At 50.1% G+C, this 16,472-nt stretch overlaps 1 protein-coding gene across 1 annotated transcript; it reads right to left on the bottom strand.

The window, feature by feature from the left end:
- Positions 1-17: 17 nt before the first annotated feature.
- On the bottom strand, positions 18-13,634 carry MINAR1 (membrane integral NOTCH2 associated receptor 1). Its single transcript, XM_047797264.1, has 3 exons — positions 11,334-13,634; positions 6,039-6,293; positions 18-626 (listed from the first exon to the last, which is right to left on the bottom strand). Exons 1-3 carry the CDS (start codon positions 13,632-13,634, stop codon positions 429-431), a joined length of 2,754 nt encoding a protein of 917 aa, XP_047653220.1. The 3' UTR covers positions 18-428.
- Between the last annotated feature and the right edge of the window lie 2,838 nt (positions 13,635-16,472).

Below are 16,472 nucleotides of genomic sequence, written 5' to 3'. Positions count from 1 at the left end.
GGATCTTATCTCCCTTAGCTTCCCTCAAAGAGGCATGTATTAAATATTTCCTCTATACCATATTCCCCGCCATGAAATTTCATCAAAATGGAAAGAATCCAACCAATTAATCTTTCTTCTCTCTCTCTCTATTTTTACTTTTTTGCTTGGAATTCAGTGTGTATCTACTGGTAGTCCATTACATTCTTCTGGTAGGAAAAGATATTGCACTTCTTAAAATTCATCCGTGTGTGATTAAATCAAAGCTAACAGGTAAGGTAGATCTCTCTCGAATATATACTTTCTGAAGACCATGGTCAGCAGGTGCAGAAAAGCCTCCACGATTTCATCTCTCTCTCCCCAGCCTGTGGCCAGACCGCTGCATGGTCTTAAACTACAGAGGGAGACATCGGGCGTCACCAGCCGTCCACAACATTGAGTCCCTGGGCTCACGATTTCATGGTGCAGATGGGCACAACGATGACAAGAATGACCGTACACGCGGCCGCAGCAATCAGAGCAGCTATCTTGCAGACCTTGGCTCGTCTGAACTCGGCTTCTTTACGTTTTAGTAATGAGTCGTAGCCTGGCGTGTAAATATCTTCCATCCAATATTCTAAGTTGTTTGGGTTTAAAGATTCTTGCGTCTAAAAGTGAAGAGAAGAGTTAGAAATACGGCGGACACTTGCAACAGGTTAAAGACAGTCACCATTCCTGAGGCATCTAAGAGTTGTCTGCCGCCGGCAGGGAGAGACGACCAAAGTGTCCAGTACTGCCCACCAGCCCTTGCTGAGATGGACCCCCAAAGACTCGGGCTCCCCCACAGCACAGGTTGCACCTGCCCTCACTACAAAGATGGTTTTGGCCCAGGAAAACCCAGGGGTCTTCTAGGAGCAAGCAAAATAGGGCTGAGGCAAACAAGACTCTTAAGCATCAAGGGCACACAGCTGAGAACAGGCTGGCCCTGCTGGAGGGGAAGCAGGAAAAGTCACTGAAATACGTTATCCACCAACAGTCCCTAAGAGCAGAGCTGTTTGAAGCAAGCCTATAGTATCACACTGATTCAGTTCCCTGTTCCTCAGAGAAGCCCCTACGGAAAAATCAAAGGCACCTCCCAGATAAGCAGTTCAAACAAAGCATAAAATATTTCAGTTTCCAACATCTCTCCGAGCAGGTCAGACCACTGCTCAAAGGTAAGGTCTGCAGACCCCTAGCAGACCAGCCCCATGCCACGTGCAGCGTCCCCAGGGGGCGAGCCCCCCTCCGGCCGTTGTCTCTCTGAGATTAATAAACTGTTTGCAGGCAAAATGTTATATTTAACCTGTATTGACCATGAATCCCATTCCCCGTGGATGGCTATAATCTATTTCCGTAAAGAAAGGCAGTGTTCTCATTTTATAGCAAGCATTTAATAATGTAAGTGTCACATAAAAGCAACGACACCATGCAATTCTGCAGGAGGTCACCTAAATCTCTGAAGCACAAGCCAAATACCTGTTTTTGAAAATTTCCTCAGATTGTTTAATGCTCATAAAGATGGGCACGGTACAAATCACATATACACACACAGAGTATGCAAAACAGATGCTTCCAAAACTTAAACAAAAAAACCCCAAAAATTCCCCACTCAGTTGTACCATGTTATTGGACTATTGAGGATTCTAACCCACGTTAGTCAATCTCTACCTCTTCCCCCAGATCCATCCTCTGTTCTTTTCCGCCGGGCTCAGGGCCCCCAGGAAACTGGCCCATATGGATGCATCCCAGGTAGGTTTAATCAGTGGGGTATCACTCCCCCCCACCCCCACCACTTCCTCCCTGTTCATCTGCAGTTTTATCAGGCACCTGCTCTGGGTCTTGGCGGGTTTCAGAAACAGCTCCCTTCCCTTGGCCTTCAGACCCAAGGTCAGCAACAGTTTTTCACTGGCCCTGATCCTTGGGTGTTTCACGGCTCTAAACCCCGCCTACACCACCACCACCACCAGTCCCCCCACCACCACTCTCCCACCACCCCCTGAGTATGCCATCTGCTTCCTGCTGGGATGCTGACGACCCAAGCGGGTGGACACCTCTGGTGACTTTATTGCTGTCCTATCGCTAATGGTCTTCTAGTACCGGGGTTGGCAGACTTCAGCCCAGGGGCCAAATCCAGCCCAACACCTGTCTTGGTACAGCCTACAAGTTAAGAATGGTCCTCACATTTTTAAATGGGAAAAAAAAATCAGAGGAAAACAATAGTCAGTGATAGGTGAAAATCATCTGACATTCACATCTCAGCATCCCACGATAAGGTTTTATCAAAACACAGCCATGTCCAGCCATTTACAATTTGCCCAGGGCTGCTTGAGACAGTAATCGGCAGAGTCGAGCAGCTGGGATGGAGACTGTAAGCCTTGCACGGCCTAAGGTAGTTACTCTCTGGCCCTTTAGAGGAGAGCTTGCCAACCCCTGTTCTAGTGTATTCTGCACAATGTTGCAGAATGAAAAGAGAATGGGACATAAGGATCCCTGCAATTCTCCCAATGAAGCATAATATTTAAAGACTGTTGACAAATTGCTCATGTCATCTGGAGGGGCAGTAGGCAGTGCTGGCCCCCTAGGCCTCCCGTCTTGAGAAACAGGACATGCTCCATGAATGCTCTGTTCAGCCTTTGCAAGAAACTCCTCCTCCAGCACCTCTGCTAAGTCCCAGGGCCCACACTCTCCCTGAGCTGCCCAGAGCACTTCCGCTGCTGCCCAGCTCCAGTATTTAGGGCGTGTGTCCCCATGCTGGGGCTGCAGCTTCCTTCCCAACAGAGCTTTGCCCTCTCTGGGCACATGGGAGCAGTCTGCTCCCCTCGGCCTGAAAGCGCTTCAGCAATTTAAGGGGCACTCAAGAAGGGGGGCGGGGAGGCAGCCAAGATGGGCATATTTAGCTGGGGGACTGGTCACAGAGGTGGAAGGCTGAAGGAGCAGCTTTCACTGCCCAGGTACCTTGGAGACAGGCTCTGACCAGGGAGGCTGAAACAGCCACTTCTTCTCAGTGAGTGGGTAAACTGTGTAAAGGACACATCAGATTTTGTCTCGTTCCCTCTAGCTCATCAGACAGAAGGAAACTGGCTTCCTTTCATGAGTATATATGCTTTATGGGCTTGGATTCAGCCTGTGAAATAAACTATTTTTAATTAGTTTTTTTCAATAACTGCAAGCTCTAATGACACCCAGGAACAGAGAGATGATACTGAAGTTTCAAGGGACGTAGAGAGCATCCTGGGTTGTTAACTACGCCTGCTGAACATTGGCAAGGAAAACACCTTTGCAGTAGCCTCTCATGACTGTCATGGTGAATTTACATCTTGACACCAAGGGATCCCAAGAAAATGGTCCAGAGTCTGAAGCTGCCCTAAGCTCTACCTGGGTCTCTGCAAAGCAGTGACAACACATAGGTGGGGCCTCTCTGCCTTTATCAAGCTCCTGATGCCTGTTCTGCTTTGCTGCAAACCCCCTCCCAAGACTATCAAACTCGCTGCTGTCTTATATTTGTGTGTGTGACAGTTATACTCCCTTTGCATTTTTAAGGGACGTCACCTAAAGCTCTCTAATCCAAAGATCTACTTTTTTATTTTTTAACAACTTAGCCTTTATGCTTATAAACACTGGCAGTTTGAAGTCACGTGTTACCTCCCAGGCTCTGCCTCCCAAACTTTTTTTTTCTTTTTTTTGGCCATACTCACAGCACATGGAAGTTCCTGGGCCAGGGATCAAAATCTGCGACTCAGCTGCAAACCATGCCACAGCTGCAGCAACACTGGACCCTCAAACCACAGCACCCCAGGAGGAACTCCTTTAAAAAGATGTTTCTCCAGGGGGTTCCTGTCATGGCTCTGTGGAGACAAATCTGACTAGCATCCATGACGTTGCAGGTTCGATCCCTGGCCTCACTCAGTGGGTTAAGGATCTGGCGTTGCTGTGAGCTGGGGTGTAGGTCGCAGACTCAGCTGGGATCTGGTGTTGCTGTGGCTGTGGTGTAGGCCGGTGGCTACAGCTCCAATTGGACCCCTAGCCTGGGAACCTCCATATGCCGCAGGTGCAGCCCTAAAAAAAAAAAAAAAAAGTTTCCCAATCTATGACTTATTCAATTAATCTGACCCTGTCAAGGTCATCCTATGATATTGGTGAAGTACAGATTATTCACCAGTTGAGCCATTCACACCTCCAGGCCTTTTCTGACCCGCCTGCAGCTCATAGCATCTTAATACCCGCAGATCGCAGTGGGGCACCCATGGCAAAGCACGGGACCCACCTGCAGGAGAAGTAAATCCTCGTCTAGCCTGCCTGCCAGCAGGATGATGACTGGAGAGGAAGGGGCCTGAAGGATAAGGGGCATGGAGTAGGCATGGGGACAAGGCAGGCAGGGGCCAGGAGAATCTCTGGGGTGGTGCCAATATCACCTAGAAAGCTGACTCAGGATCTGGCCAGAGCTGCCCTTCCCGTAACAGCTGGCATGGAGTGCCCAGCATAAGCAAATGTCATTGCCATCCTTTTTTGTGACAAGAAGCTCCACTATATTCTCATCAGCAGAAAAATGAAATGGTGGAAAGGCAACAGAAGAGGAAGAACACGAGACTTATTGCCAGAAAGACCAATGTGAATTTAGACTTGTTGGACCCGGGGCAGGTCACTAGGCTTCTTGGAGCTTCGGTTTTTCTCATTCGTAAACTTTAAATAAACATCGTAACTCCTGCCGGCAGGCCACGGTGCCTCACAGGAGAGAGTGCTGTCAAAATCACGGTGCAGAGTTGACCGCTTCCAGCATCATATCATCAGCCCCCAAATGCCTTTTCAGTGTGTAATTAATGTCAGGGACTTTATTTATTTATTTATTTATTTATTGTTTTTTAAGCCTGCACCTGCCACATATGGAAGTTCCCAGGTTAGGGGTCGAATCAGACCTGCAGCTGCTGGCCCATGCCACAGCCACATCTTTAACCCACTGAGAGAGGCCAGGAATCGAACATGCATCCTCCTGGATACTCGTCGGGTTTGTGACCCGCTGAGCCACAGCAGGAAGTCTAAGGCCAGGGACTTTTAAATTCATTATTTTCATCTCTCACAATGACACTGCAAGTTAGATATTATGATGGCCATTTAACAGATGAAGGAATCAAAGCTCAAACAGGTGAATGTTCCAGGCCAAGGAACAGCTAAAGGAGCCCTGGAGTAGAACCCTGCACTGCAAGAAAACGCATTTCTTTTCTCGCCACTGCCTTGCACCTCCCTCTGCTTTAGAGCGAGGCCATTGCAGGGGAGGCCTTGCCATGCCAGCTCCCACTGATATCTCTCTTCCTGCCCTCTAAGTGGTGCCGACATTTTGGGACCAGTACATAACCTGCGGTGTTAGGATGAGGGCCTCACTGCCCTCAAAGCTAACCAGCAGGTGGGGGTACAGGCTGCTCCCCATGCTCCAGAGGTGATACAGACACAGATGGATGCAGTATGAATGGAACCAGGTGGCGCCGCCCACCAAAAAGAAAGTGCGGCCAAAACCCAGCCCTGCCTGCGGTCGAACGGAAAACACACCCTCCAGCCACAACTGTAATTCACAGGGCTTCCGGGGGTGGCGCTTACCTGGGACTGCTCCATATGGAAACATAATCCATAGCTTGGCTCCCACAAATATGCTTATCCCACGTGCTACATATGGAAGGAGAGATCAGCTTGTATTTCATTAAACAGTTGGGCTCAGGTCTTGTGAGCAAATACGAGAATCTGTACTTGGTACGGAGTCTTAAACGCATCCTTAGCAAATCAGGGGGCCAAAGGCGATCAATCAGTGAAGCATTCCCACTGCTCAGTGTTCATGAACCAGCAAGCTGAAGGGCCATCCCCTTGTTAAAAATCTCTGCCCTACGATGTATTCAGGTTCAGAATTCCATGGTGGGGACCCAGGGAGCTGAAGGGTGAGGGGGTGGGCTGTTCTAGGGCATCTGCCATCCAGGCCTGCATCTGCCAAGGGTGTGGCTGGGCTCCCCCCACCTCCCCGCCCCGGGCACCCCCGCGCCCAGGGCAGTGAGTCTCACCTGCAGGTCCAAGGCCGTCAGCTTGCCCTTGTCACCGGCATTGCGTGTGTACTCCTCGATGGTCCAGGAAGGCTGGCCCCGCTTCACCTCGGCCAGCTCCGTCAGCCGCATGTCCGTGTACAGGGGGTTGTTCTTCATGTGGGCCTTGAGGGAGGCGGGGTAGGGGTGTGGGCTGAACACCTGCTCCACCAGGAAGCCATCTTGGGGCTGCTTGGGCAGCCGGTGCTGCGGGGGGAGGTCGTACTGCCTGTCTGCCTGCAGAGGGGCACAGAGAAGTCCGGAAAGCAGCCCAGATGCCATAGGATGTCACAGCGCCACGGGGTAGACACCAGCTTTTTACCGCTAGGCTCTGCCCAGGGAGCAAAATGCAGCTATTCACGAGCATGGAGAAAGTATATCTGCACTGGGGGAAATTCTCTAGGAAAAGCGTGCGCTCTTAATAGCACTAATGCGACCCACCACTTCTGTGCCAGGAAGAGATTATTTTATCTAATCCCCGCACCAGTACTACTATGATTAACACTCAGTGTTCAGGTAAGGAAACGGAGCCCGGAAAGACTCAGTCATTTACCCCAGGGGGCAGAGCTGCTACCCGGTGGAGCTTGAATTTAAACCGGATCATCTGGCTTCAGAGAGTCTTTGCCTAAACACCGCCTGCTGCTGCCCTCTCTTACTCTTGCCACTTTGTACCTCATACTGAGGAGTGAAAGATATGAATCTTTTCCCCAAGGAGAGGCTGAAAGCACTGAGGCCATGCTGCTTTCCAAGAGGGAGGAGGCCAAGCCCCAGAATATGTATTGGGAGTCTCTGGTGATTTTCAGAGACATGTGCATGGCCTTCAAGACAAGGGAACGGTCTGGACACCAGGCGGGAAGGTGCCCAGCAGAGCTGGCCAGGATTTACAGTCTCGGCCCTTGAGTTCTGAACCAGGAGGCTCTCTGGGGACGTGCACACAGATACAACTGGGAACTCCTGATCCTTTCGAACCAGGCCCTCACATCTCCCCATAGGTGTCACTTCCTCCAGGAAGCACTCCTTCACCCACCAAGACTGGGTCAGCGCCCAGCTAGGGCACCCCTTCAGACCATGTGCAAAGCCCACAGCCAGCACTGTCCCACCGAACTGTAACTGCCTATCCATCCGTCTGTCTGTCTCCTTCACTGGACTGTGAGTTCCTCAAAGGTCCGGACTGTGGCGACCGCCTTTGGATCCCCCACTCCAGAAAAGTCATGCTGCCAAGTAGGAGGCGTTCCAACATTCGTCAAAGGGATGGACACCAAGACCATGATCACGTACGTGATGCAGAGGGCAGAAGGAGTCATGGGTGTGAGCCAGAGAGAGAGGAAAAGGGCACACAAGGAGGGGAGGTGAGTATCGATAAGTCAAGAGGAGCGTGAGTTCTGAGTTCGGGTGTCAGGAGAGTGAGCTCAGCGTGCCTGTGAGAGCACCTGGTGAGCTAACCTGCGTGAGGGTGAGGGTGAGGGTGGACCTAGGGACTAGAAGCACCACCCCCTGCTCGCCCACTGGCAAACCCCACCCGTCAGCTCTTGCCCAAATACAGGGTAACATTTAGCGCTTCCAAACCATCAAGACTGCAGATACGGACACAGAGGAAGTGCGGTCAGCTTGGCCAAACCCAAGTAAGAAAGTGAGGCTCAGGACTTCCCATCATGGCACAGCAGAAACTAATCCAACTAGTACCCATGAGGATGTGGGTTTGATCCCTGGCCTCGCTTCGTGGGTTAAAGGGTCTGGTGTTGACGTGAGCTGTGGTGTAGATCTCAGATGTGGCTCGGATCTGGCGTTGCTTCGGCTGTGGTGTAGGCCGGCAGCTGTAGTTCTGATTCGACTCCTAGCCTGGGAACCTTCATAAGCCACAGGTGCAGCCCTTAAAAGCAAAAGAAAAAAAAAAAGAAAAGAAAAAAAGGGGGAGGAGAGAAAGTGAGTCTCCCTCTTATTTTCTAGCCCATCAAACCCAAGTGTCTTCTCAAAGGCATCACCGATTTTACTCATTCGGCTCCTCCCCTCTGCCAACACTCAGAGTCTCCCGGAGCACACAGGGCCCGCACCGTCAATACAAACGACAGGGCAGCATCACTACCACTAATCGAGGGCAGACTGTGTGTCCACTGCTCTGCTCAGTGCTGAATACGTGATATCTCATTTCAGCTTCTCAAGAACACTGCAAGGTTGTAACATTATCATCCCCACTGCGGATGTGGAAACTCAGGTCCAAGAAGTTAAGAGACCAGCCCCATGTCCCACAGCCAGGAAGTGGTGGAGCCAGGATTTAAACTTGTTCTTGCTTCTGAGATGGAAAGGGACCTGCTGTGCACGCCTGCCTCTCTGCTCCTACCATGGAGGTGTACGTGTTGTAGCAGGGCAGTAGGTATGTTTACCCAAGGTATTTTTATTTTCATTTTTATTTTTATTTTATTTTTTTGGTCCTTTGTCTTTTCTGGGGCTGCACCCTCAACATACAGAGGTTCCCAGGCTAGGGGGTCTAATCAGAGCTGTAGCCGCCGGCTTACACCGCAGTCACAGCCACGCCAGATCCGAGCCACGTCTGCAACCTACACCACAGCTCATGGCAACGGCGGATCCTTAACCCACTGAGCGAGGCAAGGGACTGAACCTGCAACCTCATGGTTCCCTGTTGGATTCATTTCCGCTGTGCCACAACAGGAACTCCTAAGGTATTTTTCAAATAAAAGTTTGTATCTGAACAGAAGATTAAAGACTGGGAGACCAGTAATAATTCCTCAGGAAGCTTTTGGAGGCTCATGAGTTAAGAGGCCTTGGAAGGAGACACGGGGCCTAGATCAGCACAGAGGAGGTGGATAAGCACTCGTGATGGAGAAATCCCGTGAAGAAAGGTTTGATGGAGGGAGGGGGCCTGGCCGTCCCAGACGCTCCATCAGTGTTTGCTGAATGCATGACCAGGAGCCAAGGATGGTGTTTTTAGGATAAATGGGGAGACATATCAGGATGGAGCAGGACCCAGTCTGGGTGCACTGAGCCCTCCTGTTGGGGACAAGCACATGACGTTCATAGGGCTTGACGGGGCAGGCTGAAGAACTTTTTGAAACTTTGGGCTGAGCGCCAGAGCCCAGGAGGAACTGGGGCCAGGAGGTACCGGGCACCGCCAGGGTGGAGTTTTAGGACAGTGGACGTAGCAGCGGTCCAGTCGAGGAGATGAGATGGAAGTGGTTGGGAGTGGGGGGGGTGGGGGGGTAAGTGAAATAAAGCAGTTACGGTGTGCCCCCAAATCCAAAGCAGGAGGTGCTAGGAGGATGGACTAGGGGGACCAGGAGGATGGATCTAAATGGAAAGAAACATACACCAAAGATAAATCCGCGGGGTCGAGGAACCACACCAGAGGTGAGGGCCAATGAGGGAACTCAAAGATGAAAGGGGCCCCAGTTTGGAGCATCGCCAGGATGGTGACCCCAGAATGGGGTCAAGAGAGGGAAGACTGGCTTTGAAGGAACAGAAAGTCCATCGATTTCAGCACGTGGCCACAGCTGGGGGAGCTGGCCTTCGGCAGTGTGACATCTGGGAGCGAAGCTCGGGAGGGGACCAGGGTTGGTCACCACCATGGGGCACATCGGCCGGGAGGGGGCGAGGGCCAGACGCCGGGAAGGAGAAACGGGGTCCCAGAAGGAGACGAAATGAAGACGGCTCACCCCAAACACCAGGAACTTTGAGCTGCCCATCTCAAGGGATATTTCTCAAGCTTTTGGCTATTTCTGTTGGTTTCTAGAGGCTTTGACCTTTTATAGATTGAACGCATGGCTAGTTCCGTTTAAGTCGATATTTCTTTTTTCTTTCTTTCTTCCTTGGCCACCCCATGGCATAAGGAAGTTCCCAGGCCAGGGATCACATCCAAAACTTTGCTTCAGCTGCAACACACCGGATCCTTTAACCCACTGCGCAGGACCAGGGATCAAATCTGCATCCTGGTGCTACAGAGACACCACAAATCCCACTGTGTGACAGTGGGAATGCCTTAAAACTTGATATTTCTATAGAAGTCCCAAACCACCAGGGTGCTCTAAACAGCCACTTTTCAAAACTACCTAAGACCCTGGTTCCAAAAACCTGATGAGACCCTGGCAGCTAAGAGACACAACAGTGGAGCCAGAACAGAGGGCCCACAGCCAGGCATCTCATCTGAGCATCAGCACACATTTGACCCTGGTTTCTGTCCAACACCGCGTGTTGTAAGTGACTAGAGAAGAGACTGGTGGCTGGCCTGGGTACCAGAAGTTCCATGGGAACCAGAAAAAAAAAAAGTCACGTCTGAGTTACCCTTTTCCCCTGCTTTGGACTATGACAACTTTCTTAGGGCCCCGTTTCCCAAGGTTTTCCTCCTTGGCATCATTCAAGGGACTCAGCCTCCTGCTCTGGCTCTGAGTGTTTGTCTGCAGCCACACCCTCTTCACGCCCTCTGATGACTGGTCCTCTGAGACCTCAGGAGGCCCCAATCTGTCTGCTGACCTTTGGAGTCAGAGAAGGGAATTGAGATGAGCAACAAATTGAAATGGCAACACTTTGGCCAGAAAGGGTTCACTGTAACCTACTTCGAGTGAAGAAAAGAAGCCACGAGTACCACTGAAACAGTCCTCCTTGCTGCAGGGGGACATAAGACTGTGAGCACACGTGTGTACACTCAACTCTGGCAGTGACAGAAAGATGCTGGCTACAGAGATACAAAAACGCTCAAGCTCCCACCCAACTATGTACAAAAAAATCTCAAAAGCAAAGGAAGACATCATATTAAGAGCTGCCATCCTGGGGTGGTGGAACTGTGAACAATTTCCTGATTTATCTTCTTTTCTTACTAATCATCTCTGGATCTTAAAAGGAAAAAAAAAAAAAAAAGACTTGAACTTTTAAAAAGGAGCATCCCCTTGCCACGAATCATGTGAAAGGAACATAGGAGCTAGCTTGCTTTCATGTCATCCCTCATCTTTTTGCCTGCATCCTGCTCTTTCAGAAAGGCTGGATCGTGATGCTTGTCTGCTCTGACCCTCTTCTGATTCTAGGAAAATCGGGTCTCCACCACCTGTCCAGTATCTGAACCACACTTTCCCCTGTCCGTGGCAACCCAGGAGCACAGGCTCCTCCCAGCTGACTGACAGCTGGGAGAAACCAACAACCAGCACCTGCTGTCCTTTCTGCGCTAATGTGAGAAGCCTGCCAACGCGGGCCCACGGAGGGAAGGCCTCTTGCTTCAACACTTGGAAGAGAGCAGGGCTACAGCACGGTTTCGGCCTCGGCTTACATCATTACCTCTTTAGATTTTCGATGCCAGTCCGTACTGTCTCCGGGGCCTCTGTCCTTGATCTCCTCCTCGCCGACGCCCACACGGTTGGGGTACGTGATGGTGCGCCAGTCCCTGGGCGAGTTGGAGATGCTGGCGATTTTGGATTCCGTGGCACTGTTCTCCTCCGTCAGGGACCTGGAGGAGGGCCTGGTGAAGAGGCTTTTTTTTAAGGCCTGGACACGAAGGCTTTCACTGTTGCTTCCGCTGGCATCCGAGCAGCACCAGTCGGCACTGTTCTCCAGTTTGGGTCCGTGGGGGCCGTTGTGTGCACGGAACATCTGAGGAGAGGCGCTCTCATCGGAGGGAGCCTCGCTGGTCAAGGAATTCAGATCTATCTGCACACTCACCTTCTCAGGCTGCTGCATTTTCTGATCCAATTTATTGAGCTTTCCCAGGACCTGGGAGATTTCCTCGCGGACACCAGAGAGCGATTCAAGCTTCCGTTCAATTTCGCCGATCCTGAGCACCAGTTTGCACACACTGGTCTTCAACTCCTCTTCTGAGTGGTGGCCATTTTCAGGCCGGTTGCCCTTTTCTCCTTTGCTGCTTGGGAGCCCGTTGGCGATTTTGGCTCGGTTGTGCTCTGGTGAACTGTCACAGTCCGACTTGTGAAGCTGAGACAAGGACCCTGTGCTGTTGTAGCAGGATGACTGTATCACTCCCGTCGAGCCACTGATGCTCATGTCATCGAGAAACCGGAAAATGTCGCTGATGTCATCGCTGACGACTTCCGAGTCGTCATCTGACTGCTTCATGGTGTGCCTGTCGCTGAACTTGCCCTGCCCGGAGGCGCACAAGTCCTTGCATTTCTTGGGCTCCAGCACATGCTGCTCGGTCTGGGTGCCCACGCTACTGGTGTCTGAGCTGAGCTGTCCACTGGTACAGCTAATGCTCTTGTCTTTAAACTTTTTGACCGGTTCATGCTTCTCCAGGTCAACGGGGGACGAGATCTCTTTAGACTTGAGTCCGTTTGGTTTGGCCGCATAGCCGACAGGGAGAATTGGCTGTTGGTCCTGTGGTGTGAGGTAAGCTGGGCGCCTGTCTGGGGTTGGGAAACTGGGGGTCTGGCTGCTGGAATTTGGATAGCGGAGCTTCTCCTCGGAGGGATTCCTATTGAAAAAGGACCGTTCAAAGTCAGGGACTTCTTCCGTGTTTAGGCTCCAGCTTTTAGCCGGCCAGGGAGTCTGCTTGCTGGGCCTTCCTGGACAGCGCCTGGCCTCCTGGGTCCCCATCACTGGAGTGGGTCCAAAATACGTGGAGGCTTGAAGGTCATCTAAGCTTTCGTGCTTTGCCCGCCTCTTGTCAGGAACAGGGGAGTACACGGGATTCAGGTACTGGCTGTTGTAGGGCATCTCGAAGCTGTGATTAGGGAAGGGCGTTTTGTGGGCCTCCTTGCGGCCCTGGGGTTCCCCGCGTTCGCCCTCTGCCTTGGTAGCGGGGCCGGCCAACCCCGGGGACACGGCCATCAGATTGTGAAAATCCTCTTTGAAGATGTTCCTTTTCTGGACACAGGACTGGACCACGAAGGGCTCCTCGTTAGCAATGAAAGTCTCCTTGATGCCCTGGGCGAGGGGCAGGGAGTCCTGATCGGACATGGACTCGTTCTCGATGTTCATGGGGAAGTACGTTCTCTGCATCTCGCACGGCTGAGGGCTGGCCACCGAGTACGTGGCCAGAGCCTGCAGCCTGTCCAGGGAAGCCGCCCGGTGCTTCCCCTCTTTGCTCACCCCCAGCAGGAAGTTGGGCTCGGAGGCAGGTACGAACTGCGGGCAGTCCTTGCAGTCCATCTTCCGGCACTTGGACGACTGGCGGGGCGGGTAGCCCCGGCTGAAAGGCCTGTCGCTCATTTCGCAGTCCAGGGCCTCACACTCGGCGGCGCCGCAGATCTCCGTGTCCGAGCGGCACGAGTCAAAGGACGCCTCCTTCTTGCGCGCCTTCTGCCGGCCGCTGGGCAGCTTCTCCTTGGCGGCGCCCCCATTCATCTGGATCAGGTTGAATATCGTCACGATATCTGCCGCCACCATGATCTTCTTCGATTGCTGGTTGTTGACGGTGCATTTCATCTTGTCTTTGAACAACGTGGCTGGGAAATTGGGGTCGAGGCAAGCCGTGTAGAAGAGCACGCTTCTCAGTTTGGCGAGCTGGGACAGGTCAAAGCGGGCGCACAGGGATTTGCACAGGTCCTGGTAGGAAACTGTATTTTGTTTGCTGTCCAGCTCCTCTAAGATCTTCACCAAGAAGAGGGAAGTGTCCTGACTGGTCTCCATGATTTAGAGTGTCGAAGGCTCACTGATGATACTAGCCCTTCGAGTCAGTTCTATGGGGTGACGAGATTGAAAAAGAGAGAGAGGGAGAAAAGACGATTATCAACACCACCGGAGTCTGAGGACAGGCTGCTTATGAACCACGAAAAGAAATGCGAGGAAAAACTTTTTAATGCTTAAAATATAGTAAATGCTTTAAAAATACTTACACCACTTTGTCATTCCTTTCCCAGGAATCAATAAGAAATTATTAATGACAATGGTTTTGCATCAAGATGTTCATTACACCGGCATTTATAACAGTCGGGGGGGGATCTTAAATATACAAATAAGAGGGGAATAAATAAATAAAATGGGTTATGATATACGATGACTTCTTACACACATTAAAGTTACGTTAACGTACGTCTTTACAATGGAATACTGCTCATCAATAAAAAGGAACAAATGAGGAGTTCCTGTCGTGGCGCAGCAGAAATGAATCTGACTGGGAACCATGAGGTTGTGGGTTCGATCCCTGGCCCTGCTCAGTGGGTTAAGGATCCGGCACTGCCGTGAGCTGTGGTGTAGGTAACAGATGCAGCTCGGATCTGGCGTGGCTGTGGCTGTGGTGTAGGTTGGCAGCTGTAGCTCCCATTTGACTCCTAGCCTGGGAACCTCCATACACCATATGCCATGGGTGAGGCCCTAAAAAGACAAAAGACAAAAAAAAAAGTAACAAATGACTAGTACATATAATGACCTGAATGAATCTCAAATGTTTGTGCTTGAGTGAAAGAAGCCAGATTTAAAAGGCTACCTTTTATGGTTCCACTTTTATGGTATTCTGGAAAACAGACCTGTGGCTGCCAGGGGCTGGATGGAAGGCAAGGTGTTGGCAAAAGGACACAGAGAAATTGTTGTGGATGACGGAACTCATCCACATCTTGATGGGAATGGTGGTTACATGCCTGTAGGCATTTGTCAAAACTCACAGAACTGAGCACTAAAATGTGTAAAGTTTACTCCATGTAAATTGTACCTTGGATATAAAATGACACATTGAAGACTCTGTGACAAAAGAAAATGGTGGTACAATACTGCATGAAAAAAATATGAAAATAAATCTGTATACATAGTAAGATCTTAATATAAAAGTATATATTTTTTGGAAATGAAACGGAAAGAAAATGATCTCCCCCAAAATGTTAATGGTGGTTAGGTTTGGAGTATAAATCGGGATTTTTCTTTCTGAATTAGTAATCTTTGTTTCTCAGTATTTTATGGTGCAAATTTTCAAACACACAGCAAAGTTCAAAGAGTTTTATAGTGAACACTCACATAGCCACCATCTGGATTTCACCATTAACATTTTACTATATTTGCTTTATTTCATATCTATCCATCTATCTTTCATCAAGCCATCTTATTTTTAATGCATTTCAAATTAAACTGCAAACATCTGTACACTTTCCCCTAAAGATTTCACCATGCGTATAAATAACTCAAGTTCAACAATTGCTTAGAGTTTCTCTTTTAATATCAGATTTATATACAGTGAAATGCACAAAACCTAAGTGTGCATTTGCTAAAGTTCTGGCAAATGCATATGCCTGTGTTACACCCCAAACCCCTACGAAGATCTAGAATGTTCCCCTGCCCCAGAAAACTCCTTCTTGCCCCTTCCTGTTCAACTACAGTTCTCATTTTTTATAGGCAACTTTAATATTTTCTTTATAATTTCCCTTCTCTCCCAAAATTCCTACCATGAGCACATGTTATTTTGTCATCACCAAACAATAATTAACCTTATTTTGAAATGGAAAGAAAAACCTACATTAATGACCCCTGGATGGGAAAATTAAAAACATCAAACCAAAAGCTTAACAGTTTCACAAGAGAAAGTTAATCTCATCATGGATAAACGTGAACCCAGGTTCTGGGGTTTATAAGGAAACCTCCAATTACACGTTAGCCTCCCCCGTCACGCCTGCTTAGAAAAGGCATTTTGACGATTGACTTATTGATTTCAAAGCCGACTCAGCCCGCATACAGCCAGCCTGTTTTCGAGGGAAACAGTCTCTTTTCTTTGGGTTAAATTTCAGCTGCTCTGGACCATGAGTTCGCTCTCCATCCTTAGGGGAGCCCTCCCAATGGGCATCTGAATGCACTAATGAGATCTCTCTGCAAATGTCTGCGGCGGGGACATGCAGAAACCAGTGGTTTGGATTTTCTTGTGTGGAAAGGGCAATGGAGCCCCAGGAGGCTCTGTTCCCACCCAGAACAAGTTACCAGGAAGCCCACATTTCCCCACGCAGCTCTCCCTGCCCTGCCCCAGCCACCCGATCTGGCGGATGGAAGCACTGTGTGTCAGGATGTTCTGATTTATTGAAGGTGGGGACAACCTGCCACACTTGATCTTCAAGGAAATAAACAGGCACAGAAAGCAGAGTGGAGGACAAATGAATGTAATTAAGGGAAGAGCCACTCCAACTCATGCACATCCTATTTTGCAGTTTTGGTGAAACAAAGCCCTTTTGGAGGTACTCTTCTGGAATTCTTATTAACAGTCTTACTATTACTCTCCAACAGATGGGGAAACAGGCTTGGAGAACTGAAGGCAGCAACCAGGAGCAACGAGAAGCAGAACTGGACTTGCAGCCCCACCCCGTGCTGTGCCCCTCCCCCCGCACCTCCCCCAAACCAAGACACCACTTTCCCGCCAGGCTGTCTCATCTTTCAACACTATGTGGCATGGCTAAAATTTTATCAATCCCAGGTCCAAAAAGGACTTGGAAAAACCAAGCCCCGTGTTTCCTGAAGTGAATAAAGGAAATACAAGCGATGTGCTAAACCCGAGCC

Source organism: Phacochoerus africanus, chromosome 9, assembly GCF_016906955.1.
Source record: "Phacochoerus africanus isolate WHEZ1 chromosome 9, ROS_Pafr_v1, whole genome shotgun sequence".
NCBI lineage: Eukaryota > Metazoa > Chordata > Mammalia > Artiodactyla > Suidae > Phacochoerus > Phacochoerus africanus.
Note: the sequence above shows the minus strand (reverse complement) of the source record. Positions and strands in the feature narration are given on the sequence as shown.